The sequence below is a fragment of the Folsomia candida genome, unplaced genomic scaffold, assembly GCF_002217175.1.
Source record: "Folsomia candida strain VU population unplaced genomic scaffold, ASM221717v1 Fcan01_Sc007, whole genome shotgun sequence".
Lineage (NCBI taxonomy): Eukaryota > Metazoa > Arthropoda > Collembola > Entomobryomorpha > Isotomidae > Folsomia > Folsomia candida.
Window position 1 is genome coordinate 1,323,571 of NW_019091199.1, and position 23,914 is coordinate 1,347,484.

Below are 23,914 nucleotides of genomic sequence, written 5' to 3' on the forward strand. Positions count from 1 at the left end.
ATATCCAGCGAACCATTAGTTTCCTCCGAATTACATATAGTGCTGTTCATTGTCAACTTGGCTCTCTCTCGGAGAGTGAGTGAAATGTGAAAGCAGAGCAAACATTCAGATGGTGGTGGTGGGCGAAAGGACGGAAACCTTGAAGGTTTGAGAGCTTGTTAAATTATAAATGTATCAGTGAACCGAGCTCCTTAATTTATCCCTGGCGTTATATCGAATGGTTGGCCAAGTGGAGAAGTCAAAACTTTTACTTTTTGTAGATGAAAAAAATATAAGAAAAGAATCTTGGAATTTCTTGGAACTAGGCCCACAATTCATGTGAATTTCCACAGTAAAGTCGTCAGTTTTGTAGAATTTCTATATGTACAAATATCAACAAAGAGTTCCAACTCTGCTCTGGGAAATCATGAGAAAATATTATGTGAATTATGATATAGCCTCAATTAAACCATAAATGACAGCAAACTAAATTTCAAGATAGATGGTTATGACAAAATTTCAGGACGCTCAATAGATCGGCAAACGGACTTTTCAGCCGCAATTCTGTACAACATAACTCGCACAAAGAAGCCCGTGGTGTTGGTGACAACGAAAAACGATGAAGCATGTGAAGGTAAGGCTTGATACATCATGGTAGTGATTTAAGGTTAAATACCCAACAAACAAATTGACTCTTGACACCGTGATCACGGGTGAAACTTGCTCATGTATCTGTATGTACATGGTGCATGCATATTTATAACCACCTCCGATCCACTACCATTTTTAGTGTGTAATATTTTCCATTTTACAAATCCTGAATTTACATTCTATTTCACTCAATTTTCATTTTAGCGTATGTGAAAGAAGCAGAGAAGCTCGTCCAACGGAAGGTAATTTTATAAATAATTTGGTTTTTCATGGTTTCTTTCAACTTTCAAGTCACAATTCATGATGTACTATATTATTTCGCAGGAGTTTCGCCAGCTAAATATTCCAGTTGTAGAAACTTCCTCACACGACAACGTGAATGTAGACGTGGCATTTCTCTTGCTAGCTCAGTTAATAGATAAAGTGAAGTAAGGAAATGATACAAATATAATTTTCTTGTTTAAGCAAACTGGACACCGTATTGGATAAGACATCAAACTGTTATAATCGTACATGCTTCTTGTCATTTAGGAACCGAATTAGGCCGTTGTCTTACAATGAGACTGCGAGGAACCGGAAGGACATGCTTGACTCCGTATCCGACTCATTCCAAGCGTTAATCCAATCGCATGTGACAGGTGATTACGTAATTATGCAATACTACGAATATTCAGCGTTAGTTCTAAATAATGGAGCTATTTTACTCACTAGAATTGTATGAACCATTGTTTTATTGATCTGATTTTGATGATTAATTTATTACAGATCACAGATCAGTGTGGTAAGTGTTTACTTTGAATTTGTATACTTTATGGATTAAGTTCCTTCTACTCGTGCATCATTACCCTTAATACTGTCTCTGCTCAATCAATGCACGATTTCTTCGAAATATTTCAAATGAAGCACTGAATCAATGAGACTAATGAATTATTCATTTATTTAGGACTCCAGTGTATCGTGAACTTCTTAAATATCCTGCCTTCCAAAGGTGAGACAAATTGTCACATACATATTTAGTGCCAACTGCCAACATGCAAAATTGAAATATGCACAACCTCACATACAATGAATTCAATAACGCTACAAATATAAATTCTAAGCTTTCACCTCATGATTCCTCAGGTACATTGAGTTGTTTGGTGAAGACTGTGCTCAACGACTCTTTCGAAGACACTTAAAACGGCTCAAGGACGAATTTCTATCTCGCCGCGAACGTCGTTACCTGGAAAAGTATTACCAAACTTGCCATGTTTTATTACAAAATATGTTACGACTGGATTAAATCTCTATTGCTTTTGAATCTAATTTGTTTTTACGTTCCCTCCAAAGACTACCAGAGATTTTGCAAACTCTCTTTCCCGACCAGTTGCCTGAAAATCAATCATGGGACATGGTACTTCAGAGAATCAAGGTGAGTTTGTTTTATGTTTGCCTACAAGTTTGAGTATTATTATTTATTTTATAATGTGACTGAAATCGAGTGATTTTATGATTTATGATGTATGTACGTTTTTGTCTGTAGGAGCATCCAGAGTGTGCGTTATATTTTGTTGTGGCCCCATCAGGGTTAGCTCCAGAAACTGATTGGACCTGGGGATCCGGTAATTAATTCATAATTTGATTGCCATCTAGTATTGTAATGAATATCAGTATTACGTATTCTTTTGATAAATATGTGGTGTTTTTTAAACACAAACGTGAAAAGGCAACTTGTGGTTAATTACATGATACAATTATTTTTGCAGAGTCGTCAACCGAGACCAACATCAGAGAAAACCGAGGTCTGACTATAAAAGCTTAAATATCTAAATAGGTGGAGATGTACATACACAATAACTTATGAATTATTCTTGATGTTTCAGATCTTGGCCGCATTCCTTTGGATTTGCTAAATCTTGGAGAAGCAGAAACGGTTAGTCTCTTGTTTGTTGATCAATAAAGCTTTTTCATACAAATATCCAAACACAATTATAGATTTTAGTGGAAATTGACGAATTTGCGCATAAATGAATGAAAATGGCCATAGGGAAACCTGATGAAAGAAAGTTTATGAAACATTATTTACACAATGTGCAGACAGACTTTAGATATTTAAAAGCTACGTATCTACGTTGATTTTTAAAGCGGCTTACGTCGTGTTATCACGACGTGAAAGTTTGTTTACCACATTCTTGTTTGCTAATCAAGAATATGTATCATGCAAAAGGACACAATACTATCTATTAGGTTAGACTCCAAGCGAAGCACTAACAGATGTTGATTTACTCACAAGCACGACTAAAGACACGGATATTAAAACATTCTTAGAATGCATATTTGCGCAACTTATGAAGCACTTATGAGTATTATAAAAATTGTTTTTGCAGATATGGAGAAATTTGGTGAACTCTCTACAACAAGATCGAAAGCGAGGAGAATACCGACAGCAGTTTGTAAGTTTACAAAATTCGTACTAGTTATACGCATCTTGTACAGATACTTATATTAGAGCATGTTGAAATGTCATGCCGTTGCTTGTTGGACACTAATGCATAATGTCAGTATGGATATAAAAATCTCTTCATTTCAATGTTTCTTTTCCTGCAGAAATTCCTTCTGGACAACACGCCATACGTAAGTTAAATAATGTATAATCCAGACGTCGGCGTAGTTTTACCTTTTAATCATTTTCATTTTGTATTCTTACAGGTGACGCCAGGGAAATCATTGAATGAGTTACAGGTGCTTTTCATGGGTCACGAATGCTTTGAGGCGCTAACAGGCCAGGAAATTCAAGCAATTTATGAACAAGTAAAAATACTTTCAGTGTTTTAAGCATAAAAATCCATACTAATAACAAACGTACAGTAAGAATTTCTCTATGCAACTGTTAACATATTTTAAAATTTTTTGTCTGCAGCATCAAATTGAGTTAATTGAAAAGGCTAAACGAGCATTTGTCGAGCTGATGCTAGAACATGCCGAAGTTTTCGCTCAAGTACGATCTGATTCATCTCCAATGGCCACCATAACCCAACAGCAAGTCCGTGAAATATTCGAGGTCAGGAAGATTTACTCGAAATTCCATACATTCTAATTCCAACAGATCAATAGTAAAGGAGTAAAGACTGTGAATGATAATTACTTTATTTCGCCCATCCAGATTCTACAAGAGGACTCGCGTTACAAGGCGTTGGACCGGTTGGATCAAGAGCGAAGATTGATGCTCTTACAGCATTTAGGATTTGTTCACTGTCCGCAACGAGAGCATTGTCCATCCTACCCCAACTGCATGGACTCGATGGTGAGTAAGAGGAAGGAGAAGAGTGAAAGTTACCTTGTTTGTACTGCATGCGTGCATTGCTCACCGCCTCCTGTGGAATAATAATGCTTCTGCTGCTATCATCATCACTGTCCTATAAAATATCACCCTCCTCAACAACCACCACCACCACCAAGAGCACAAACTTATTACATGTCAATACTGGCCGTGCATAATAAATACTGTGTACGGTATTCCAACCCAACTTTTGTCTTGCTGAAGAAAGCTTCAATAAGTTATGGCTCATTGGCCTGTTATAATACGCTCAGAAAAATATGTGGAGACCAGAGAGATATCAATCATGGAAAGTGGGGAGGAGATAATGGAATGTGATTTGCGCGTGAATGATTTACTGAGAAGAAGATGGAAATGTCATGTGCAGTTTGGAAGCGAAACATAAAATTTTCAATTTGCTTCCTACTCCACGTAGCCCAAAAACTTTGAAGAAATAGATGCAAATCCCATCATAACTTTTAGCATTATTTTTTGTACGTATGCACATGATATACAGATTCAAATATTTTTGGGAAACAAATAGTCCACTTTTGTGATTTCAGTAAAAAAAAAAATGAAACCTTGGTTGAAACTCGCTCACTGAAAGGGAGTTCGTTATCATCGTATATGTGTCAAATTAGTGCTAGTTTTATGTTTCATAATGAATTCAGCCTCGTTTGTCTGTCATGTCATGTGCACGGCAAAGTTATTAGTCTCCACAGGTATACGCATACATCAAGATATGATGGTAGCTTTAGTGAGGGAAAAGATTACCGGGTCTCTCCTCTCTCTCTCTCGCTTGATTTCCATTTTCGGGGAAATAGAAAAACAAACAGAGTCGTTCAATTTCTCTGGGCAAAACTGTTTGCGCAGTGTTTAACTTTTTCCTGAGAACGGGGAGTAAATGACTTTTGCTGTGGTACTTGACGGATCCAAGAATTGGTTAGTTGCTTGATGTTGATGTATTATTCATGTTGACTTCCTTGGTTGAGTTTCCTGGTCCAAATAGTTATTTATCGATTCACTTTTGCTATCTGATAGTATCGAGAAGGACCCAGCCTACCTATCTCCGTCTCATTTCTACCTCACTTGTATCCACATTTTTATATAGCCTCGTCCTGCACATGTACATATGTTGTCCAAACTGTACGTGGGCTGCCTGATTTTGTACTTTGCTAGTTATTTCCGATGTAAGGAAGGAAGTGTCTGTTGGTTTCTGAATCCCGAAAGATTCGTTGCTTTCTTTTTTCTACCCACATATACATATCCCGTTTATAAGATGTATGTAGCTGTTTGGTGGGCCAATGATTTTGTTACTTGTTTATACATAAAGAGAAAATCAACGGGGCGAAGCGACGCAATAGTTCACTTTAGTTTCACTTTAAACTAGTTGAAGTTGCTCTTTTCCTCGGCACCCTTTGGTTGTCTGGTCGGCATTCAGCAGCATAATGCAGTACATACACTGGAGCTATTTTTCCTTTGGACATCATCACGACTGAACATGGGCAATGCCTACCTACGTATGCAATGCATACATGGCAGTGAAAGTGTAAAGAATCTGAGGGTGAGTTAGATATAATGCGAGGAAAGGAATACTACGTATGCGAGCGAATCTTATTTGGCTGCAGGCAGAATGAATTTGAAGGAATCAAAATCTCCTCGTCTCACATGGTACAGATTTCCTTACTGACAACTTTCTCCACTGAGCAAGAGTTTACAGAAACATCATGCTTTTGCAAAGTTTGGTAAGAAAAGGAGAGTAAAGCTGGTTGGTCTTGTCTTACTTTCACTTTACTCCTTCCCCCGTATGGTACGGGAGATAATATTCCGGATGCACATCCATCGGGGATCTTTGAAAGAAGATTGATCGAATTGAAAGCAATAGAGACAGAGAGAGCAAGAGAAAATCATGCCATGCCAAGCAGATTCTTGCCACTGGAGATAATAGCTTATGATTGAACGTACACTGTGGATTAGAGATGGTGATATTCTGCTCCACTTCACTTTTGGTTCAAAATCCTTGTGTGTCGGCTTCTTTTCCAGTTTAGTAGTTTAGATGCCTAGCTTTGTTGTTTCTTGAGGATTAGCTTTGCTTCATAGTCGTTGAGTGATAGCCGCGTTTTGTCGGGTTGGGTGGATAGGTTCCCGTTCTGAAATCACTGTTTTTAACTGTTTCGGGCATTACTTACCAATGTTGTTTGGAGGTAACATAATCAATGCAGATAGAAACAGATAAAGAGTTCCTGCCTCAACACATGTATGTGCATACATCTGTTCTGTTGACAGAAAGAGAAAGTTGTGTGCAGTAGTAGGCTGCATTGAACTTCGAAAAGTTAACTATGATCTGATCCTCACTTTCTTCCTTAACACATAAATATTCATTCTCAATCAGTTTGGTTTAGGATTTTGGTGGATGTGAGGAACATAATGGTTGGCATCCACAGTCTCCCACGATGGACGAAGAAGATGGGAAGGAGAGCGTGGGGGATGGAAGAGAAAGTGAAGAGGCATAGAGAACTTTAGGCCTTTCTTTCTCTCGTAGGTATTTCATGGTGATGAAACTTGCTCGCAGCATGGGCAGCAATAAAGCTCCAAGACTCCCCTACTTCCCAGCCTTCATGCCTCTCTTGTCCTTCGTTCAGAGTCAGCTGAACTTCTCTATCAGCTCGCAGCAGAGCCAAGAATCGAAAGTGGGTGTATCGATCCACACAACTGAGAGAGTGAGACCGGGTAGAATTTGTTGCTCGGTCGGTGTTATTCTGGTGTTGGTTTGGTACATACATAGGTCGGTTGGTAGCACCAAGTTCGTCGTCGGTGTTGCTTTTAGTCTATCCTGTTCTGCTCTCAACTCATGTTATCCATGCTGCTGCTGCTGCTTTCTTTTTGCTTTCTCCTCATCCGCAGTTTGTATGATATAAATACGGATCAGCTATTAGCACGTTTCATCCCTGGCTGCAGCCAAGAGAAAGAGAGAAATGGCTCTTGTGTGTAGTAACATGAGAACTCTGTCTCTCGACTTTCACTCGTTCTTCTCGAAATGATGAAATAAGCGTGGGTTGGAATAAAGATAGCTTTTGTGGCAAGCTTTCGCTGCTGCTGCTGATGTTGTTGCGTCGTCTATTTTGCACCAACACACCCACCAATATTGTAATAATACTGGAAAGGAGATGATGGCACGGTTGGTATTTCAGAATTGTATCGCCCAAGCACAAGATACAGCTGCGAGAGCAATGTTTCGTAATTTGTTACAATAAGAGTCCATGTCATGCCATTGGATCGGATGTGAGAGTGGTTGTGGTGTGATGTACTTTTTTCTATCTGTCAGAACATTTGACGCTTTTTTGCTCAGCTTGCTCTTTCATTTCTGCTGTTTGTGCGAGTGTGAGGGATGCACATGCCATAACTTAAAGTGACGGGCGATCCCATTACTTGTCTCACACCGCTGTCAGAGTGAGTAATGATGATAGCTTGCTATTTAAAATATTTTATATTGTTTGTCAAACAGGTGGAAAGGATTCTGGAATCAGCTCCGAAAGTGACACATTTCAATAATGGCAACTCCAACAACTTGTCCACCGATGCTGTACTCACGCTGTACTTGATTGGATCCCCAGATCTTGTTGACGCTGTCCGTTTCGGTGAGTGTGAGTGCTGAGTGAAAATAAAATAAAAGTTTGCTACTTCCACACTGGGAGATCAAACTTATATATTCCCATATCTGCATATGTACGTTGGTCCTGTGTGCCTTTAAACCTTTGAAATCCAAGCCTATGAGCCCTTTAAAAAACATTGGTTGGTTTTGCAAAAAGGATGCAAAACGTTATAGATTTCACTCGCCAAGTGAAAGCACATACATGTAAATTAAAATGGATGTGAGTTATTGGCACTATATCATTGGGAGAAAGGTGGACGTAAATTTATTCCTTTCGCCCACTTCTCTTGCATCACGAGTGGTAGATTCTGAAAGCCTACCACACACTGAAACTGAAATGTAAAATGAGCAAGGGTGCAAGACAGCCAGGATTTGAAGGGTCTCACGGGAGAAGGCAGTGAATTTGTTTCTTTATGATTTATAGGCAGATTTTGAGCAAACCTTTCCATCTGAACGTTAATTGCAGGTTTTTAGGAAAGAGAAAGACTTATTGTAAGTGAAACTTGCTTTCTGCTCAAACTTTTCAACTGTTAGATTGCACCAGGTCTTCTTCTCTTCTGATATTCGTTCTGGTATGGATCGATAAATTAGCAGAATTGGGAGAAAGAGAGAGAACAAAATACGAAATGAAAATGAACTTAACTGACGGGCGGATGGACTTACGACAACGAATGCTCACGATGAGATCTATTTACTTTGGAAGCGTTAAGACCAGAAAGAATCTTGTAGCGTGCAGTGCAGCGATGCGATATATAAATTGAGTTCTGGTTAACTTCCTCCTCCTTCTTCCTATTTCATTAGCAACTGGTTTCGTGCTTTGTTTTGCTTGTCTTTGGGAAGACTTTTAATGATCCACTCAGTCGATTGGTGAGTTGGATGGAGAAATTATGGCCAGAACTCATGTTATTACGCTAACCATTCGTAATTCATATGAGACAAGTAGTTAGTTATAGGTGCTGTTTATAGGTATGTAGTTTTTTTCAGTCAATTAGAAAAATAATTTTTTACCAGTCGTTGGTGTTGTACCAAGTGAGTGAGGGAATTTGATTCTGTAGCTATTTACCAGTCGAGTTGGCTGGTGTTGATCTCGCTCTGCGTGTAGTCGGGGTTTATGCACCAATTTGGTTGGTTTATGTATTTCAGAATTTATGTTTGTTTCCGTCAATCAAAGTTTTTCCATCTCTTTAATGAATTTTCTCTTTCTTCTGGTTATTTTCCAGGTCTGGAAGAACAATGCGAGGAGGATGAATATGAACTTGATGGCGTGGTTTACACGGTTGATCTCAAATGTGGCGAGATTCCAGGAACTTTCCCCTCAAATACGTCGGGGCATTTGCAATCCAGACTGGTTATCTATTCCTCGGCAGAAACGTTGGACGACACGAAAGCGTACTTGGAGAAAACATTGCTGAGCAATTTGGCAGCGGAAGAGAATGGCCCCTTATTCGCAGAACCCCCAGTCGTCATCGTCTTTAACGCTGGCCACATTGAAAACTTGGACGAAAGGGAAATGCTAAGCAATGAAGGGCAATCATTGGCGGACAGCTTGGGATGTGGTTTTGTGGATGTTAGTGGATCGGATGGCCAACCGAGGTATTTCATAATCCACCATTACATATTGTCCATTGTCACACTACATTCGAAGGTAGTCCAACAAACGTTATTTTTTGCATTACGTAGCACTCAACTACTGGCTGAAGCGTTGCAATCTCTAGTGAGGTTAGTGCCTCTACTCTATGCATACATGTATGATGATTGAATGGATGGATAATCCTATGATAAGAGGTCATGGGCGAATGGGTTGACGATTAATTAATGTCCCCTTCACTGTCCATGTCCTCTCATGCGCGTGCGTACATAAAATACAGGTTAAGTTTGATGGAAATTCTAATTCGAATTGCCTTTCTATTTGCGTATTCAGAAGCTTAAGAGATCGAGTCAATCCAAATCAACCTCCATTTGGGACACAAGTTGTTTTAGCAGGACAAGCTCCAGATATTTGTATTATCATGTGCATGTTTTGCGGTGATTCCTACAACGTTGGATCTCTTATCGCTCCGTTATTTACTTTGCCTGCTGCCCAACAGACGGATGACAGAGCCATTAGCCTCCTTACATTTTTAGGCGACAGACGCCGTTGTGTGCAGGTAAATATTAACCCACAAAAAGATTTGTATACTTTAATATTAATGACACCCCTCATGAATGTCAACTATCAAACAAAGCAAAGTTCATGACATGAAATTCGCTTTCATCAGGGCCAGAGATTTGAGATTGAGTTTAATGATTTGCCGTTGATGTTGAGATTTATGACTGTTTTATTACTCATCCCGCAGCATTGTAGTTGAAATATTGTGAACATGGGGAGTTCAAATGGCATACTATTTTGGTTATGTGGACACAGTCCTGTAACGAAACTCAACGTCCCCTATTTATTTATTGGAGCAGGAAGTTGATCATTTAGTGCAACTACACACCATGTACTGAATCAGCTCAAAAACATACATGATATCACTTGCACGCACGTATACTTGTGTATGTACGACGTAGTTATGATAATAATTATACTATTATTTATGTGATCCTAGATTATGATGTCCTCTTACCATGGTGCTGCATCGCATCGAGAGTCATTGATACATGGGTTGATTCTGGTTTATTCGGCTTCAAGAAAGGCTTCATTCAAAGCTCTGAAAGCCTTCTCGTCGAACGTTCCAAATTTACCCATTCAAGTTCTTGCAGGTAAAACTGTTTAATTTCGTTTACAAGAGGATACAAATTTGTTTCGCTTGTCATTATTTCTTGTATTTTTTTGCAGTTACTGAAAACGGTGGTGCGTCGACAATGTTCGGATCCTCACTAGGACAGAAACTTATAACGGATGGGAATGCGCTGGCAGATGAGCTGAGGGGTCATTTTGCAACATGGAGTGGAGAACACACGGGTAATTTTTAAGGCTTGTTACAAATTTATACCAAAATAGGTTAGTAAAATAGTAAAACAAGCACAATGATACCATGCATATGTTAAATCGTGTAATGAATAAATTCATCCATGATATGTATGATATTAATCGATCAACTAATTTCTTGTCCAGTGGGAATTTATACCCCATTCTTCCGCCAAGTGTGGGACCAGAAGAGCGATATTGAGAAAGCATTCAGGTAAGCTTATGTAATGTTTCGGTACAGGATCATTAGAATTATTTTACACAGTAGATAACCGACCAAATTGACAATCAATTCAGTATGCAGCCGATTTGAAACAAAAATTCAAAATCACTATCAATTCTAAAAGTGATATGCGTATAAGGAGTTCTGATGCAGGTTCAATGTTTTTTTTTATTTGAACTGATAAAATAAAGGCTTCATTTACCCCGGACAAGTACCTTTTGCTGGGTTTGGATACTTCCAAAAGATGAATCAAAGAAATTTAGCTTTGACGATATAGAAAAAGCGACGAATTCGTGGAAATGACGATTTAGACTAGTTAGCTCTTTAGAAGTATGGAGAGAATGTTGAACAAACAAAACAAGTTCACAAACGCAAGATGATAGAATTATAAAATTAGTTTGCTATTGCGTAAACTAAGTCTGATAGCGCCGGTATTATGTAAATGTTGTGTTTCGAGTGTGTGAAGCACTCTTGACATGACTGTTTTGAATTTGTCTTATTGTCTTCCTAGAATGGAATCTCCACCATTGTACAGAGCCCCTCCTGCTCCCTCAAGAAGGCCACCAGGAGCGTCAGATGGAAACTTGGCATCCACCAATGACTCTGATGACATTTATGAGCAACTTCCTAGTGGTGGTGACAGTGACGGAGGTGGGAGCGAGGATGCCCTTGTAAAACCATCATGGATACGGAATCAACGTCAACAACAACAACAACAAGGCCCAAAGCCAAAACTAGAACCATCTGCATCCGACAATTGTGTAATGAAAGATTTCGATAATCTGTGGTCTGGTGCAAGGCGAAGTCAACGAGATTTGGGTGGAACGGGAGTTCCAAACGCTAAGTCGCAACAACCGTATCTCGCATTTGGTAAGCAATTTATTTTGCTCGTACAAATGTACATACGGAACTTATCAAGTAATAATATGCACTATTATTTCAGCAACTGGGAGGCGAAGTCATCATTCTAGTCGTTCTCTGAACAATAATGGAATGTCGACACAAGTGCGGCAACATGGCCATGCAACTGCGGTCAACCCTGGAGGAGGAGGACATGGAAATAACGTTCCGGGGAGAATCAATATGGCCGAGTACACTATGGTAAAAGACGAAATGTTTGAAACTTTGAGATTTGGGTTCGTGCTCGAAGAAAGTCAAAGTCTGTGAATTCTAGTCTTGTCCAAATTTCCAATTAAATTCATAGTGGGACTTTTGAGCTGAGGATGAGTCCAATATGAAAAATAATGCAAGGCGTTTATTAATCTTAGGTCACAGATGCATTGTCAAGAATGCGATTACCTAGAACATCTCCACCCTACTCGAATCTTAATCCCAATGACGACTATGTCAGCGACACAGCGTCAGGTCGGAATCGCTCAAACCGTGCTCGAAGAAATCCTGGTATTATTCATTAGTCAAAGTCGCATTTTATTTTATTTTGTCTCGCGCATTAAATTGGGTTTATAAATGATTAGGTCGACTCCCTCCACCACCGAGTGACTCTAGTTCATCCGCCTCTCCTGTGTCTGACCCTGAGGATTTCTCACGTCCTAAACACAAAAAGAAAAGTTTAAAGGGAACCAACAGTCGGTCAAGGCATCATCCCTCTGCTAAACCCAAAGCGATCTTTGCGCCGATACCAACGGTACCGAAGGGATTCGTGCCGTATCAACTTTCGGGAGACTCTGGGGTATTTTCGGGATTATCAGGGTCAAGAACGAATAAATCTCTCACGATGGACGAGGGCTCAGGTCTGTTTGGAATCCTTATATACAGTTTTTGTTACGTATGTAGTGAATATATGTAAGTAACTTTAATTTTCTTTACATTCAGAAGCATCTTCCCCAGTTGATGTCGAAAAGAAACCTTTTGCTAGACTGAAAGAAGAGATGAGCAATCTTGGAAATAAGAATAAGGATAAATCTCGAAAGAAAGAGAAACCTCCCAAGAAACTGACCAAATCAAAGTCAACTGAGCAACAGCCACAGACTCCACCAAATTTTGGAACAAGTGTAAAAAAAAGTTGCACATTTTTTCAGGCTTCTTTGTATGTATATTTTATTGGTTGAATTTTAAATTGCATAAATAGCTTGAGGAGGCATCATCACCTGGTGGAATTTTGGAACGGTGTGTAAAATTCATCGAAGACGAAGGTTTGGAAATGGAAGGACTTTACCGGTATTTACTTACACTTGATAAAAACTGTACAATAATTGTGCGGTTACTATAATACCATTATGCAATTTTGTGCTATAGAGTCCCTGGAAATCGAGCTCATGTAGAAGCGTTATTTGCTCGGTTAGCTGAAGAACCAAATACTGACCTTCATTCTCTGGATATTCCAGTCAACGCCGTAGCCACAGGTAAACATATTTCAAACCTCAAATTGATCATGTATTTGAAACGTGAGTTCAATAATATTTATTTGAAATTGTTAATTTTTTTTAGCTCTGAAGGATTTTCTAGCGAAAAGGTTGCCTCCACCTTTTCCAACTGATATGATGATGGAAGTTGAACGGGTCAGTTGATTACATAGCTTTACATTATTTCATACTCTACTCTACATACATACCTGGATTATCGTTGTGATATGTTTTCACAACTGCAATAATATTATAATCAGTATTCATGAAATATATCAATTTCAGGTTGCATTGATCTCGGATAGATCATTACGGTTGTTGGAACTCAAACAGTTCCTCCGTCAGCTTCCATCTGCAAATTTCAATGTACTTCGTATAGTATTTTCCCACTTGGTACGAGTTTCAGAGCGGTCCAGGTAAGGTTTACATTTATTATTACTTTGATGTCTTCAAACCAGGAGGCATAAGAATGATGCAATCTAATATTTACTGATGCGTTCCAGGATAAATGCGATGGATTCTAAGAATCTCGCCATTTGCTGGTGGCCGACCTTATTGCCATTTAGTTTTGCAGACATGCTGGTCTTTGAAAGAATGAGACCTCATTTGGAAGATCTGGTGCAAACAATGGTTAGTTCAAAATTTTTAATTAAACTTGATTGCCTGTATTAATTGCCTACCTGACATTTGTTTAATAACTTCTTCTTTCACAGATTGATCAATTTCCTTTTCTATTTTGTGGCAAAGAAGATGTTGTAATGGTGAGAAATTATTCGTCTTCTAATATGCACTAGTAGTCCACGGGTTACTTTATTACAATGATTTATTTTTTCAGGTCTGACATCATCTCTATTCCGTAGACTCTCCCAAGCATGGCTTTTCAAAACCCGGCAGCAAGCAATTCGTGCCCAGTAGCGAACGACCCAATAAATACCCATTTCGACATTCTCAGCACTCATCCCCGTTTCGGAGCAGTAGTCAGCAACAAGAACAACGCTGTGACTACAACAATCACCCTTCTCAGCGTCAATCTCTAGACGTCCCTGCGCACTATTACTACTACTATCAACAATATTACGATTCTGGGTCAGGATCTCCAGCTTATGGAACAACCACATCAACCCCTGCAACGTCCAGCTATCGAAGATCTTGTTAGGATTAGAAAAAAAAACTTTTGCACTCTTCCAATTAATATCTCAACATTTCAAATTCCTCGAGACATTTTGGCTCAGTTATATTATTGTTGTATAAATATTGTGTTTTCGTATGATTTTTATTATCTCACAAAATCTGTATACATGTCCATGCGTAAATACTGGATATTTATGAGAATCTCACATTAATTTTCTCAATTATTAAAATTTATTGTATGCTTAGTATTATGCTTTGCACTTTTGGAACAAAAAAGTAAGTACCTTGAACGTTACTATTCCTCCTCAATGAAGGAATGTGAAGTGAACAACTATTTTCGCTATTCTTCTTGGCAGGAGAATAAGATACATTATACACTTTTCCGTAGAAGAGTACGTACGTATTTACGTATAAATAGTCGGTCGTCAACATGGTAGAAATGTGCGAGTTTAACTTTGTAGTCAATTTTCAGTAATTTTGTAGAGTAATTAAGAAATACGAAACAATGGGGGTAAAGTAAGATGGTTATTTTTTCATAGCTGAATATGAGCAACACATTAATTACCATGAATGAGACTGGGTGTTTGAATATCAATAACAATTTCTAATATCATAAAAATACAGTTGTGTGCATGATGCTTGGAAAGATTTTTACATACATTTTTGTAAGCGTTGGATTTGGATATATAGATTCAGTCAGTCAAAAGATGTGGTCTTATGAAAGCCTATAATGATAAGGAAATATTGCGGCTTTACTTTCTCTCACAACGTTTTCTACGGCCCCATAAAGTCCATTTAGCAAGTAAAAGTACACGAGTCAGTAAATATCTCCTGTCCCACACTTGACTTCACTTGACAGGATTTATACTAAAGACTGTCGATTGATAATATTTAATATTGCAAGTGTATATTGTATCAAAAGTAATAGTTGACTGAGCCATTAAAATTACAGTATTACCACAACAGAAATATGAATACTGAAAATTATGAAAAATTACTCAATCCCAAAAAAGCCAAAATTACATAAATGTTTTAATAGTACTATCTAACTGTCATGTAGTTAGTTAGTTGACTTGATACTCATTATCATCACATTCACTCACTGCTCACACATTGTCAAACAAACAAGGATCTGCATGGCGAAAGTTACTCGTTTAGTCGATTCCGGTATTTTCTCCACTTCACAGAGAAGAAGAATTGAGAAAAATACTTGTCTTGTCACTTGTTATTGCCGTGAAGTAGTTTTTAAAATGAGAAAATGGTTGAATGACTTTATTCACATAACGTTTCATTCAATACACTGAAAAAATACAATCTACATGAGAACATGATTTTTATATCAAAATGATTCATAGTATTTATATACATCTATGTTAAAATAGAATTATATAACTTTACAAGATTTCATTACATACAATATTTATTCACACACGCTTTTGAACATGATATAATTTTTGTGATCCTATAGTCCTAAATAATACCATATACAAGTGTAATCAGAAAATATAATTTACTTTGTTTTACATTGTATACAATTTTTTATAAAAATTTCTTTTTAAACTATTAATGCTTTCGACGCATACAGAGCTTACGTTTCCTTCTTTCCTGAATACCAGCATTATATACATATACGAGTATATAAATGTATTTATTTAGCTGCATTGTTACAACAAAACACTAACAGCAATGTCAACAATTAATTGGCGTTCAATAATATTAATATGATTAGACAGCAGCAGCACTCTTCCACCATTTTAAAAGTCTAAAGTATATCACAAGGAATACTGTTATCCAATTTATCAAGTCAAAATAATATCTCCGACAAAATTCTCTGATAGTTATGCATACCTAAAAATAATGAAATATTTTATTCGCCACGTAAATATGTAACGTTGTTAAAAAGGTAATTGCTATTACTTATTAAATGCGTTTCACTTATATGAAAATAGTCATTCGGATCCTCAGTTATTCGCTAATAGTAATAAATGACTGTATAGATCATACCTATATTAGACGCACGCTTTATTAGTGTCAGAGGTTAATTCCATGTATTATTAAACCAACAAGTAAATTGGACATACTTACACGCAGAATTGAAACCCAGGTGAGTTTATACATACATAGACTACGACTTATATAAATACTGTGTAACGACTAAATACCAATACGTATAAACCATCAAATTATATACGAGACGTTGCTATTAATTGGGAAGGAAATGTTATTATAATTATTAGATTTTGGCATTTTGATAAAGAAGCCACAAGATTCGCCAACCAATATTATTACTGTCAAAATGATACTTAATTTGCCTGGCGTGGGCTTGGCTTATGTAAAGGTCGTCGTAATAAGAATAATAATAAGTCAATCAAGTTGTGTGGTGGTCGGAGCTCGGTCGGAGGACGAATGGGGGACAGTCGCTCGTAAGCATTTTGATAGAACATGAATTAATTTAATTGCCCTGTTGCTGCTATGCTGCAGATGACGAAGGGAAATTTAGGACTAAAAATAAAGTTAACTATGTAAACTACTCAGAAAGTTACTCGATGAAATTAATAAAATATAAGAGAATGAATGAAAAAAACATTAAATGAGACGATGATTAAGATAATTTATGCCATGTTTAAAAATAAAATAAATCATTGATAACGAAAATTGATTATGGGAAGTATCTTCTTCCACTTGCGATATGTCTGTGGTTACGTCTTGCATTTTCAGATCTGATTTTGCATGCTTTATTTTTAGGCAATATACATACGTGTTGCATACTCGTTTCAAAAGCAATTTCAATTCAGGGAAAATCTCAAGGTTTTATTAAACTCCTTTCAAGTTGCACTTTTCATTGTGCAAATTCTCAACTACTTTCAGTATCTCACGAAATGGTTGATACATGCAAGTGTGCAGCCTGTATATGCTACTCACTGGAGGACTGATTGGTATGTATTAACTATGTATGCAAGTAGCAGTCTAAAGTTTGCTGTTTAGTGCAAAAAACAAAATCCGTTTTCCATTAAGTAAATACTAACCTTGGGGAAATTGGACCAAGCCAACCACGCCACGCAAACTTAATCATAGTCATAATGTGCAGCGCACTCGTCAATCGTCATGAGCAGAAAAATCTGGAAATTAAGCAGTCGTTTGTTATTTTATTTTTGAACTGCAATGTTTTATTCAATTCTATGATGCAAAAAAGATCAATCTTAAATGGGGCATTTTAAAAACGGATAATAAACTCAACAATGATGCACATACACAAACATGCAAATTCTTGTATAAATAATGTGCATAATCGTCTGTCAGATATGTAGAACGTATTGTAGATTGTGTCACACAAGAATAAATTTTACCAATTCATGTGAAAGCATCAAATGTTGGACCGTTTTCATAAGTCACATCGTGCTTTCTCCCAAATTTTTGTATCGATTTTCTACTCATCGTTCTTCTTGCTATCATGATGACACACGTGTCCCTTCCAATAAAACCAAGAAACTCCATTCATCGGAATTTGATACCATTTCTCCTTTGTTTCATCAAACTGAGGAGACACACACACAGCAGCATAATCTTCTGCATCCTTTACTTTTACTTGCTTTTCCACATATGGCACCCACCCCATATCGCACGAGAGCTACCAGCTCAAATGTTATTTCATACAACATTTGGTTGTGCCGAAAAAGTAGAAAACTTTCCCAGTGTAAATAGTTTCCCCGGCCCTTCTTCGCCGGCTGAGAGAGGATTCCGTGGGCTACGTCGCTGGGTGAGTGTGTTGTTGGGTCGGGAGTTGCGCTTTGAGAGCTTTGTGAGTTTGTGGCCGACAACTGGACTGGCATAAAAGCAGTAGTGGCAGCAGTTGGTAGAATTGACTTGGCTGAGGAAGAGGGTTCACATCTTGCTCCTAATAAAACAGGGGGAATCAATACGAGTTGGAGAGTGAGTTTACAGTCGGTGTTATCATGGCGTTGTTACCCGCACCCGGGATCTGCCAGCAGTGAAACAAGATCCGGAGAGAGAGAAAAGTCACAAAACACGGGATAGATTTGCAAGAATAGACAGAACACATCAACACGGCTCCTTATTACATTACTTATACCGGGATCTCTTTAAAGGTAAGCAGGAAATGGATGTAAATAAACAAGTTGGAAATCACAGTTTTATTATTCCTTCTCCTAACGAAATGATGAATTGGATTGGATTCGGAGTTATTTCAATTGTCTCTATTTACTCGTTTGTAGGTGAATTAGTAAAAGTCGATTAAACACCAATTTGTAAATATATTTTGGATTAAGTAGTTGTGAATTGTGATGAATAATTTGTTGTATTTTTTTTTAGTAAAGTTTGAATACAGTATGACATATTTTAGTTGGTTATATAAATACTGTTTCATTTTATGAAATACTTTTTCATTAAAAGTTATGCTTGCATTTGCGTTACGAATTTTATTTCCGCTGATTTCGCTCACCATTTTTTATCTGAATTGGACATATAAATATATCCACTTACTCGATGGACCATATCCACAATGAATGGATAGAGTTAACCAATATAATAATCTGCATCTTGTGACATAATAAAATGGGATGTTATCTATTGATTAAGTTCTCTCTCCAATTCCTTCCATCTTTTACAACTGACGATATCCAAGTCCAATCCAATCACATAATATTTTTATTGACCAAGACTCCCCTCTCTCACATCTCACTCACTCACATATTATATAGTTACTTATATATATATATTATGGCATGGATGATGAGAGTATTATTCCTGTCTGTGTCTGTGTTGAGATGACAAGTCAAGCTCGACAATTTTTTTTATTTCTTGTTAATTTCTGCTCTACCTAGTCACTAGTGTTAAAGATGAAAGGATGTACGTATGCATGGAATAGAAGACAAGCTTGACTTGTCGTTGTCACAAATGGTGATCATATATCATGCACCAAAATTAAGTATGATAAAGTGAGTGAGTGAGTGACCCTGGGTTGCGAATTATTCATGCAATTTGCAAATTAGTATCCTAGTACAATTATACTAGCCTCATATCATGTGTATATATATACAATATTCTTTTAGTGCCATCACTGTGTCGAAGAGGGTGGAAGCAGTGGACAAACGCATCTTCATTCTATTTTGATGCTACAATAATCTTTAGTGCGAATGACTAAAGGAAACAGCAGCTACATTATAAAATAATAGTTGATGAGTGAATATTGCGAATTATTCGTATTCTGCTCTTCGGACCTCTGGAACGGAATAAAGCTACGGAGATTGAATTTCTGAATAACCATATCATCATCTTCCGCAGTTATCAGTGTTTCTGAAGAATATTTGACCACAGTGATTTAACCGTACGAGAATTTAAAAGTGCAAAGTTAACTGGATTTTGTTAATTAAAAATTGTGTGACAATAAAATGACATAAAATGATACTGACGACGACGACTTAACGTCATCGGCATATCATTATCCTGGTGCAAGACACGCTACCACATAACACACCAGCAAACGCGAGACATTTTCTGCAGAGTAATAGTTCAGTTGTTCTGAAAAGGAGCTTAAGTTAATTGTTTGAAGAGAATAAAGATTTATAAATCTTGAGCACAGTTTTTTAGTTTTCAAAGTGTTACCCTATAAGAAGATAGAGATATAATTCAAAATGGCACACACAAGAAGACTATTGTTAATTTTTCTGGTCAGCTTATGTCTGGCCCGATCAGGATTTGTGATTGCAGGGGATATTGATGGGGTAAGCACCTTTTGACTTAAAAAGCACATTCGCATCTTATATCAAAATCTGTAGGATTGTTTAGTTACCCAACGAAACATCCAGTGGGTGTGCAGTTTTCATATACATTACATAAGATGGAAATTGGAAATACGAGGAGTTGCATCAATTATGCGTCGCTCTCGAAAAAAAATTAAACAATCATGACATTCCTCAGCATCTCGTTCCCACGCTGGTAACTACACCTGATTCATGGAATGAATTGCTAACTTTATACCTTCTATTTTAAGATTGGTTCATCTATTTGAGAGACTGACCATGACATGCAACATACATTAATCCGTATACAGCTTATTTAAAATACGGCATGTTTCTGCTGTATCAGTCCATCTATTTAAACTTTTTCTGCAGCTTTGAAGGCAAATTTTGTGAATCAAGCATGATTTAGTTGAATTGTAAATGATGATATTTTGGAGACGCCAAAAGTATAGATTGGAGACCTCACGAGCTCCGGCTTAAAATCGTGCACACCGCACTCCAGATTACATAGGACTCCGACCTATGACCAAGTGACATAGACAAAGAACTGGCTAATTCTCAACAATCAATTACAATCGGCAGGCAGATTATTTAACCTACTCGAATTTGGGAATTGCAATATTAGAGCTCTATATCTCATCGGTACTATTGCAAGACATGGAACCAGTAGTACGTGACTCTCAGAGATGACGGATCGTTACCCTCGTTAATTTTTTATGTTAGGATGAGCATTTTATTGACCTTTTGGAGATTGGGGAGAGACATGCAGAGAAAGAAATAGAAATAGATGCGAAAATCTCATAAATTGTTATGACATATTTGTTGTACTAGCATCAAACATGTCGGTCCGGATATAATAATAATAACCAAATAGCCCCAGCTCAGAGTCCAGTTAATACTGGAAATGGGGAGAAGAAACTCCACTCTCTTTCAATCAATAAAAATTGTATTGATGTTACCTTGAAGAACCGAGAGGAGATAAATATGTCTTCTGAAAGAAGCGAGTTGCAATTTGATTACATTTTTGGTATTGTTTGCAAAAAACGTAGCCCAATAATACACTTTGTTACTCGAACATAAAACATTTCTCAGTGACCCACTCATCCTCAGTTATTCGAATTAAAGGAATTAAGCCCAGTTGTCGTATTCGTCTTACTTTCTGCACTACGTACACACATCAGTGTACGATCGATAGAGATTTACAACACATTTATGATTTGGTTATTGGAAAAATTTGTGCACAAACTGACCTCAGCACTCTCTTAACATTTGCAAACTCATCGTTTATGTAGTAAGTAGATTTTGCATTACGACATTAGATTAAACCTTAACTTTCATTGAGCACGCCATTCGTCATATAAAAATGTCTTCACCGTAGATTCATACTTAAGGAAATGACCGTCGAATTCTCGTATGCATTGCACTGTACACATATGTACCTGTGTATGTACATAGCGACTCCCGCCTTATTAAGAGTGGTACGGTGGGAATCTTGTTAGTTAATCAGTTAGGTGGTTTTGACAGAAGTTTTGAACCATTGCCAAAAATTCAGTTTATGGCAGTGGTTGAGAAGCAGGGTGATAAGTAGCAGCCTGGAGCAATCTAATTCATTATCTACTGGTTTCGCTGTAGTAAGTAGACGAAGACCACCTGGACAAGATGATTGAAAATAATTACGCGAATTCAATTAACCTGCATTGCGTGTTTTGCAGGAAAATTGATGCAACTCGTCACTTATGGATGAAATAACGAATCCAAGTCTATGTTGCCTTCATTATTTGGGATAATAATTTATGGAATTGACCACACTGCTTCTATCGCACTATCACTGCTTTTCTTTTGCAGTTTAATAATCCATACTGTAAGCACTTACTGCTTACGTATTATATTTAACTAGCAAAGAGAAGCTTGTAGTCTTTCATATTCAGTAAGCGAAAATTACCGAGAGGGTATGAGACGGTGTGTGGAGGGGGAATTAACAAGGTTTGAGCTGGGTTGGTAATTGCTTTAATAACAATACCATATGATTAGGTATTATTCGCTTTACTGGCAACTGCACATTTCATTCATTGCTCCATAAAATGCTAAAATGTCGAAAAGAGTGTTTGGACGGATTCCATTTTTCCGAGTATCAAGGATACATACATATTATCCTGCCATGGCATAAGTACAGGGTAATTGTAGGTGGATGTGATGAGTCGTGGGTTTTAGTAGTGGGTACTAAAGCGATTAGAGAAGAGAATGAATGGGATATAAATGCAAGAGTGGACGTCATTCCTTTGATGTACTCTAAATTCCAAGTAGAAACTTGGGATGATCTTCATCTCATCTCTCCACCTGGTCAGAGATTGAAATTCAGGTGAATGTTGTAAGAGGAGCCAATCCTAAGAAGGCAGTTACATGTGTACATATAGGTAGGCAATAGGTTTAAGTATGTAGGCAGGTACATACATAAGTAAGTGAATGTATGCCATGAAATTAACCTCCCTACATATCTTTTTGCCATGCCGCTTGAGCATGCTGGGGGTGGATTGGATGGATGGATGGATGGTGTAGTCGATTGCAGTTCCTTCAGTTTTGAATATGAGTCTTAACCCAGCAAAAAAGTTGGAATTTGCATTCATCTCTTTTGTGTTATTGTGTTTACGCATGAAAACATTGAACAACGTGAGAAATATCTGTTTGCTTGATGGTTCACATCATTGAAGTTATAAAGCAGTAGCCGGTATTTCTGGTTTCCAATCAGCCAGAATACGAGCAAACATTGATATTTATTGACGATGATGATGTTGAATTAATTTCTGATTTATTTTAAACTTCGAAAAGCTTTCGTCCTTAATGCAAACTAGCAAACTAACTGCAGTGATTTACAAGCACTCTCTCCCAAAATATTTCCATCATTTGCAACGAAAGTGGTAAAAGCATGTTCCAATTGCTCATCTAGAATGCATTCACAGTAACACGAAGACCAGGGAGAAATTGGATTTAGTTAACGAATACTAAATATGGTGAGATTTTAGGTGTGGCATAATTTTTCACAAAGGTGCGACCAAGTTGACGAGGAGTGTTTTGTATATTTTTGCAAAATTGTATAATTAAGGGTGACTACATCATGCATAAATATGTGTACCGTGTACATTTGCACTTGAAATATGATACAGGCTACAATTTAAAATCGTGTGAATTTAAAGGCATATTGCTGACATATTGCTGACGTTGAGCTATGCGTCACCTGCTTAAGCATTTTTGATCCACTTTGAACATCTGCATCAAAAAACGAGGCTGAGGATTGAAAAATTGCTGAATAAGAATGATGCCCTGGGGTCAGTTTATCCAAGGAAATAAAAAGCCTTCTGAGATGAATATGTGACTATGCTACATGGATTACATCCCAGCAAAGAAGTACATAACAACAATAACTTGGGGGCCCTTTTGTGAGTGCATGCGACTAAATTATTACACGATACACACACATGCCAGAGTCGCGTCATCCCTTTTTTCGTACTCCTCAGTTGTAAAATCTTGAAATGTGTTTCAAGTTTCCATCCTCTAGCAAATTCTTTATGCACATGTTACGTTCCTGTTACTTTACTCACATCCTCCAGCCAATGAATTTCCAAGTACGCAGTGAGAAGAGTGAAGAGGATCAAATATAAAACTATAACTTGAGGAAGTAGATTGTTGAGTCAAAGAACTCTCTTCTGGCACTATGGAAGTACCGTAAGAAGGTCTTTTTATGTTTCTGGAATTTGGGTAACGGGTACCACCTTCTAAATAATACATATGCTGTACTCGCACGAAATGTGCAATGTAGGGGACTTTTATTCACTTGGCTCTCGCATCGAGTCACAAGAAAAAATGTCCTACCTCTTCCTTCTGCATATGGATGAGAATATAGTGTGACGTTGGAA

General features: G+C 37.5%; 2 protein-coding genes across 6 annotated transcripts in view; both read left to right on the top strand.

The window, feature by feature from the left end:
* LOC110851588 (rho GTPase-activating protein 190) overlaps positions 1 to 16,899 on the top strand; it is a 31,965-nt gene extending 15,066 nt beyond the window's left edge. For 2 of the 4 annotated variants that reach the window (XM_035853999.1, XM_035853998.1), the window contains 35 exons: positions 482 to 613; positions 835 to 872; positions 955 to 1,058; positions 1,162 to 1,268; positions 1,396 to 1,411; positions 1,574 to 1,618; positions 1,753 to 1,860; positions 1,960 to 2,041; positions 2,153 to 2,231; positions 2,376 to 2,411; positions 2,493 to 2,542; positions 2,997 to 3,062; positions 3,217 to 3,243; positions 3,319 to 3,420; positions 3,530 to 3,670; positions 3,773 to 3,913; positions 7,431 to 7,563; positions 8,798 to 9,170; positions 9,258 to 9,296; positions 9,499 to 9,724; positions 10,166 to 10,319; positions 10,396 to 10,521; positions 10,675 to 10,741; positions 11,262 to 11,620; positions 11,694 to 11,851; positions 12,019 to 12,151; positions 12,226 to 12,501; positions 12,584 to 12,762; positions 12,840 to 12,928; positions 13,007 to 13,113; positions 13,199 to 13,269; positions 13,399 to 13,529; positions 13,617 to 13,743; positions 13,827 to 13,874; positions 13,949 to 16,899. In XM_035853999.1, the coding sequence (XP_035709892.1) occupies positions 482 to 613; positions 835 to 872; positions 955 to 1,058; positions 1,162 to 1,268; positions 1,396 to 1,411; positions 1,574 to 1,618; positions 1,753 to 1,860; positions 1,960 to 2,041; positions 2,153 to 2,231; positions 2,376 to 2,411; positions 2,493 to 2,542; positions 2,997 to 3,062; positions 3,217 to 3,243; positions 3,319 to 3,420; positions 3,530 to 3,670; positions 3,773 to 3,913; positions 7,431 to 7,563; positions 8,798 to 9,170; positions 9,258 to 9,296; positions 9,499 to 9,724; positions 10,166 to 10,319; positions 10,396 to 10,521; positions 10,675 to 10,741; positions 11,262 to 11,620; positions 11,694 to 11,851; positions 12,019 to 12,151; positions 12,226 to 12,501; positions 12,584 to 12,762; positions 12,840 to 12,928; positions 13,007 to 13,113; positions 13,199 to 13,269; positions 13,399 to 13,529; positions 13,617 to 13,743; positions 13,827 to 13,874; positions 13,949 to 13,954 (4,076 nt within the window). In that variant the 3' untranslated portion in view covers positions 13,955 to 16,899. The remainder of the gene's footprint in view (positions 1 to 481; positions 614 to 834; positions 873 to 954; positions 1,059 to 1,161; positions 1,269 to 1,395; positions 1,412 to 1,573; positions 1,619 to 1,752; positions 1,861 to 1,959; positions 2,042 to 2,152; positions 2,232 to 2,375; positions 2,412 to 2,492; positions 2,543 to 2,996; positions 3,063 to 3,216; positions 3,244 to 3,318; positions 3,421 to 3,529; positions 3,671 to 3,772; positions 3,914 to 7,430; positions 7,564 to 8,797; positions 9,171 to 9,257; positions 9,297 to 9,498; positions 9,725 to 10,165; positions 10,320 to 10,395; positions 10,522 to 10,674; positions 10,742 to 11,261; positions 11,621 to 11,693; positions 11,852 to 12,018; positions 12,152 to 12,225; positions 12,502 to 12,583; positions 12,763 to 12,839; positions 12,929 to 13,006; positions 13,114 to 13,198; positions 13,270 to 13,398; positions 13,530 to 13,616; positions 13,744 to 13,826; positions 13,875 to 13,948) is intronic. The other 2 variants (XM_035854000.1, XM_022099437.2) reach the window with 2 other exon arrangements.
* Positions 16,900 to 18,056: 1,157 nt separating this feature from the next.
* LOC110851724 (syndecan) overlaps positions 18,057 to 23,914 on the top strand; it is a 55,554-nt gene continuing 49,696 nt past the window's right edge. The window contains exons 1-2 of one of the 2 annotated variants that reach the window (XM_035854001.1): positions 18,057 to 18,350; positions 19,314 to 19,985. In XM_035854001.1, the coding sequence (XP_035709894.1) occupies positions 19,896 to 19,985 (90 nt within the window). In that variant the 5' untranslated portion in view covers positions 18,057 to 18,350; positions 19,314 to 19,895. The remainder of the gene's footprint in view (positions 18,351 to 19,313; positions 19,986 to 23,914) is intronic. The other variant, XM_022099613.2, reaches the window with a different exon arrangement.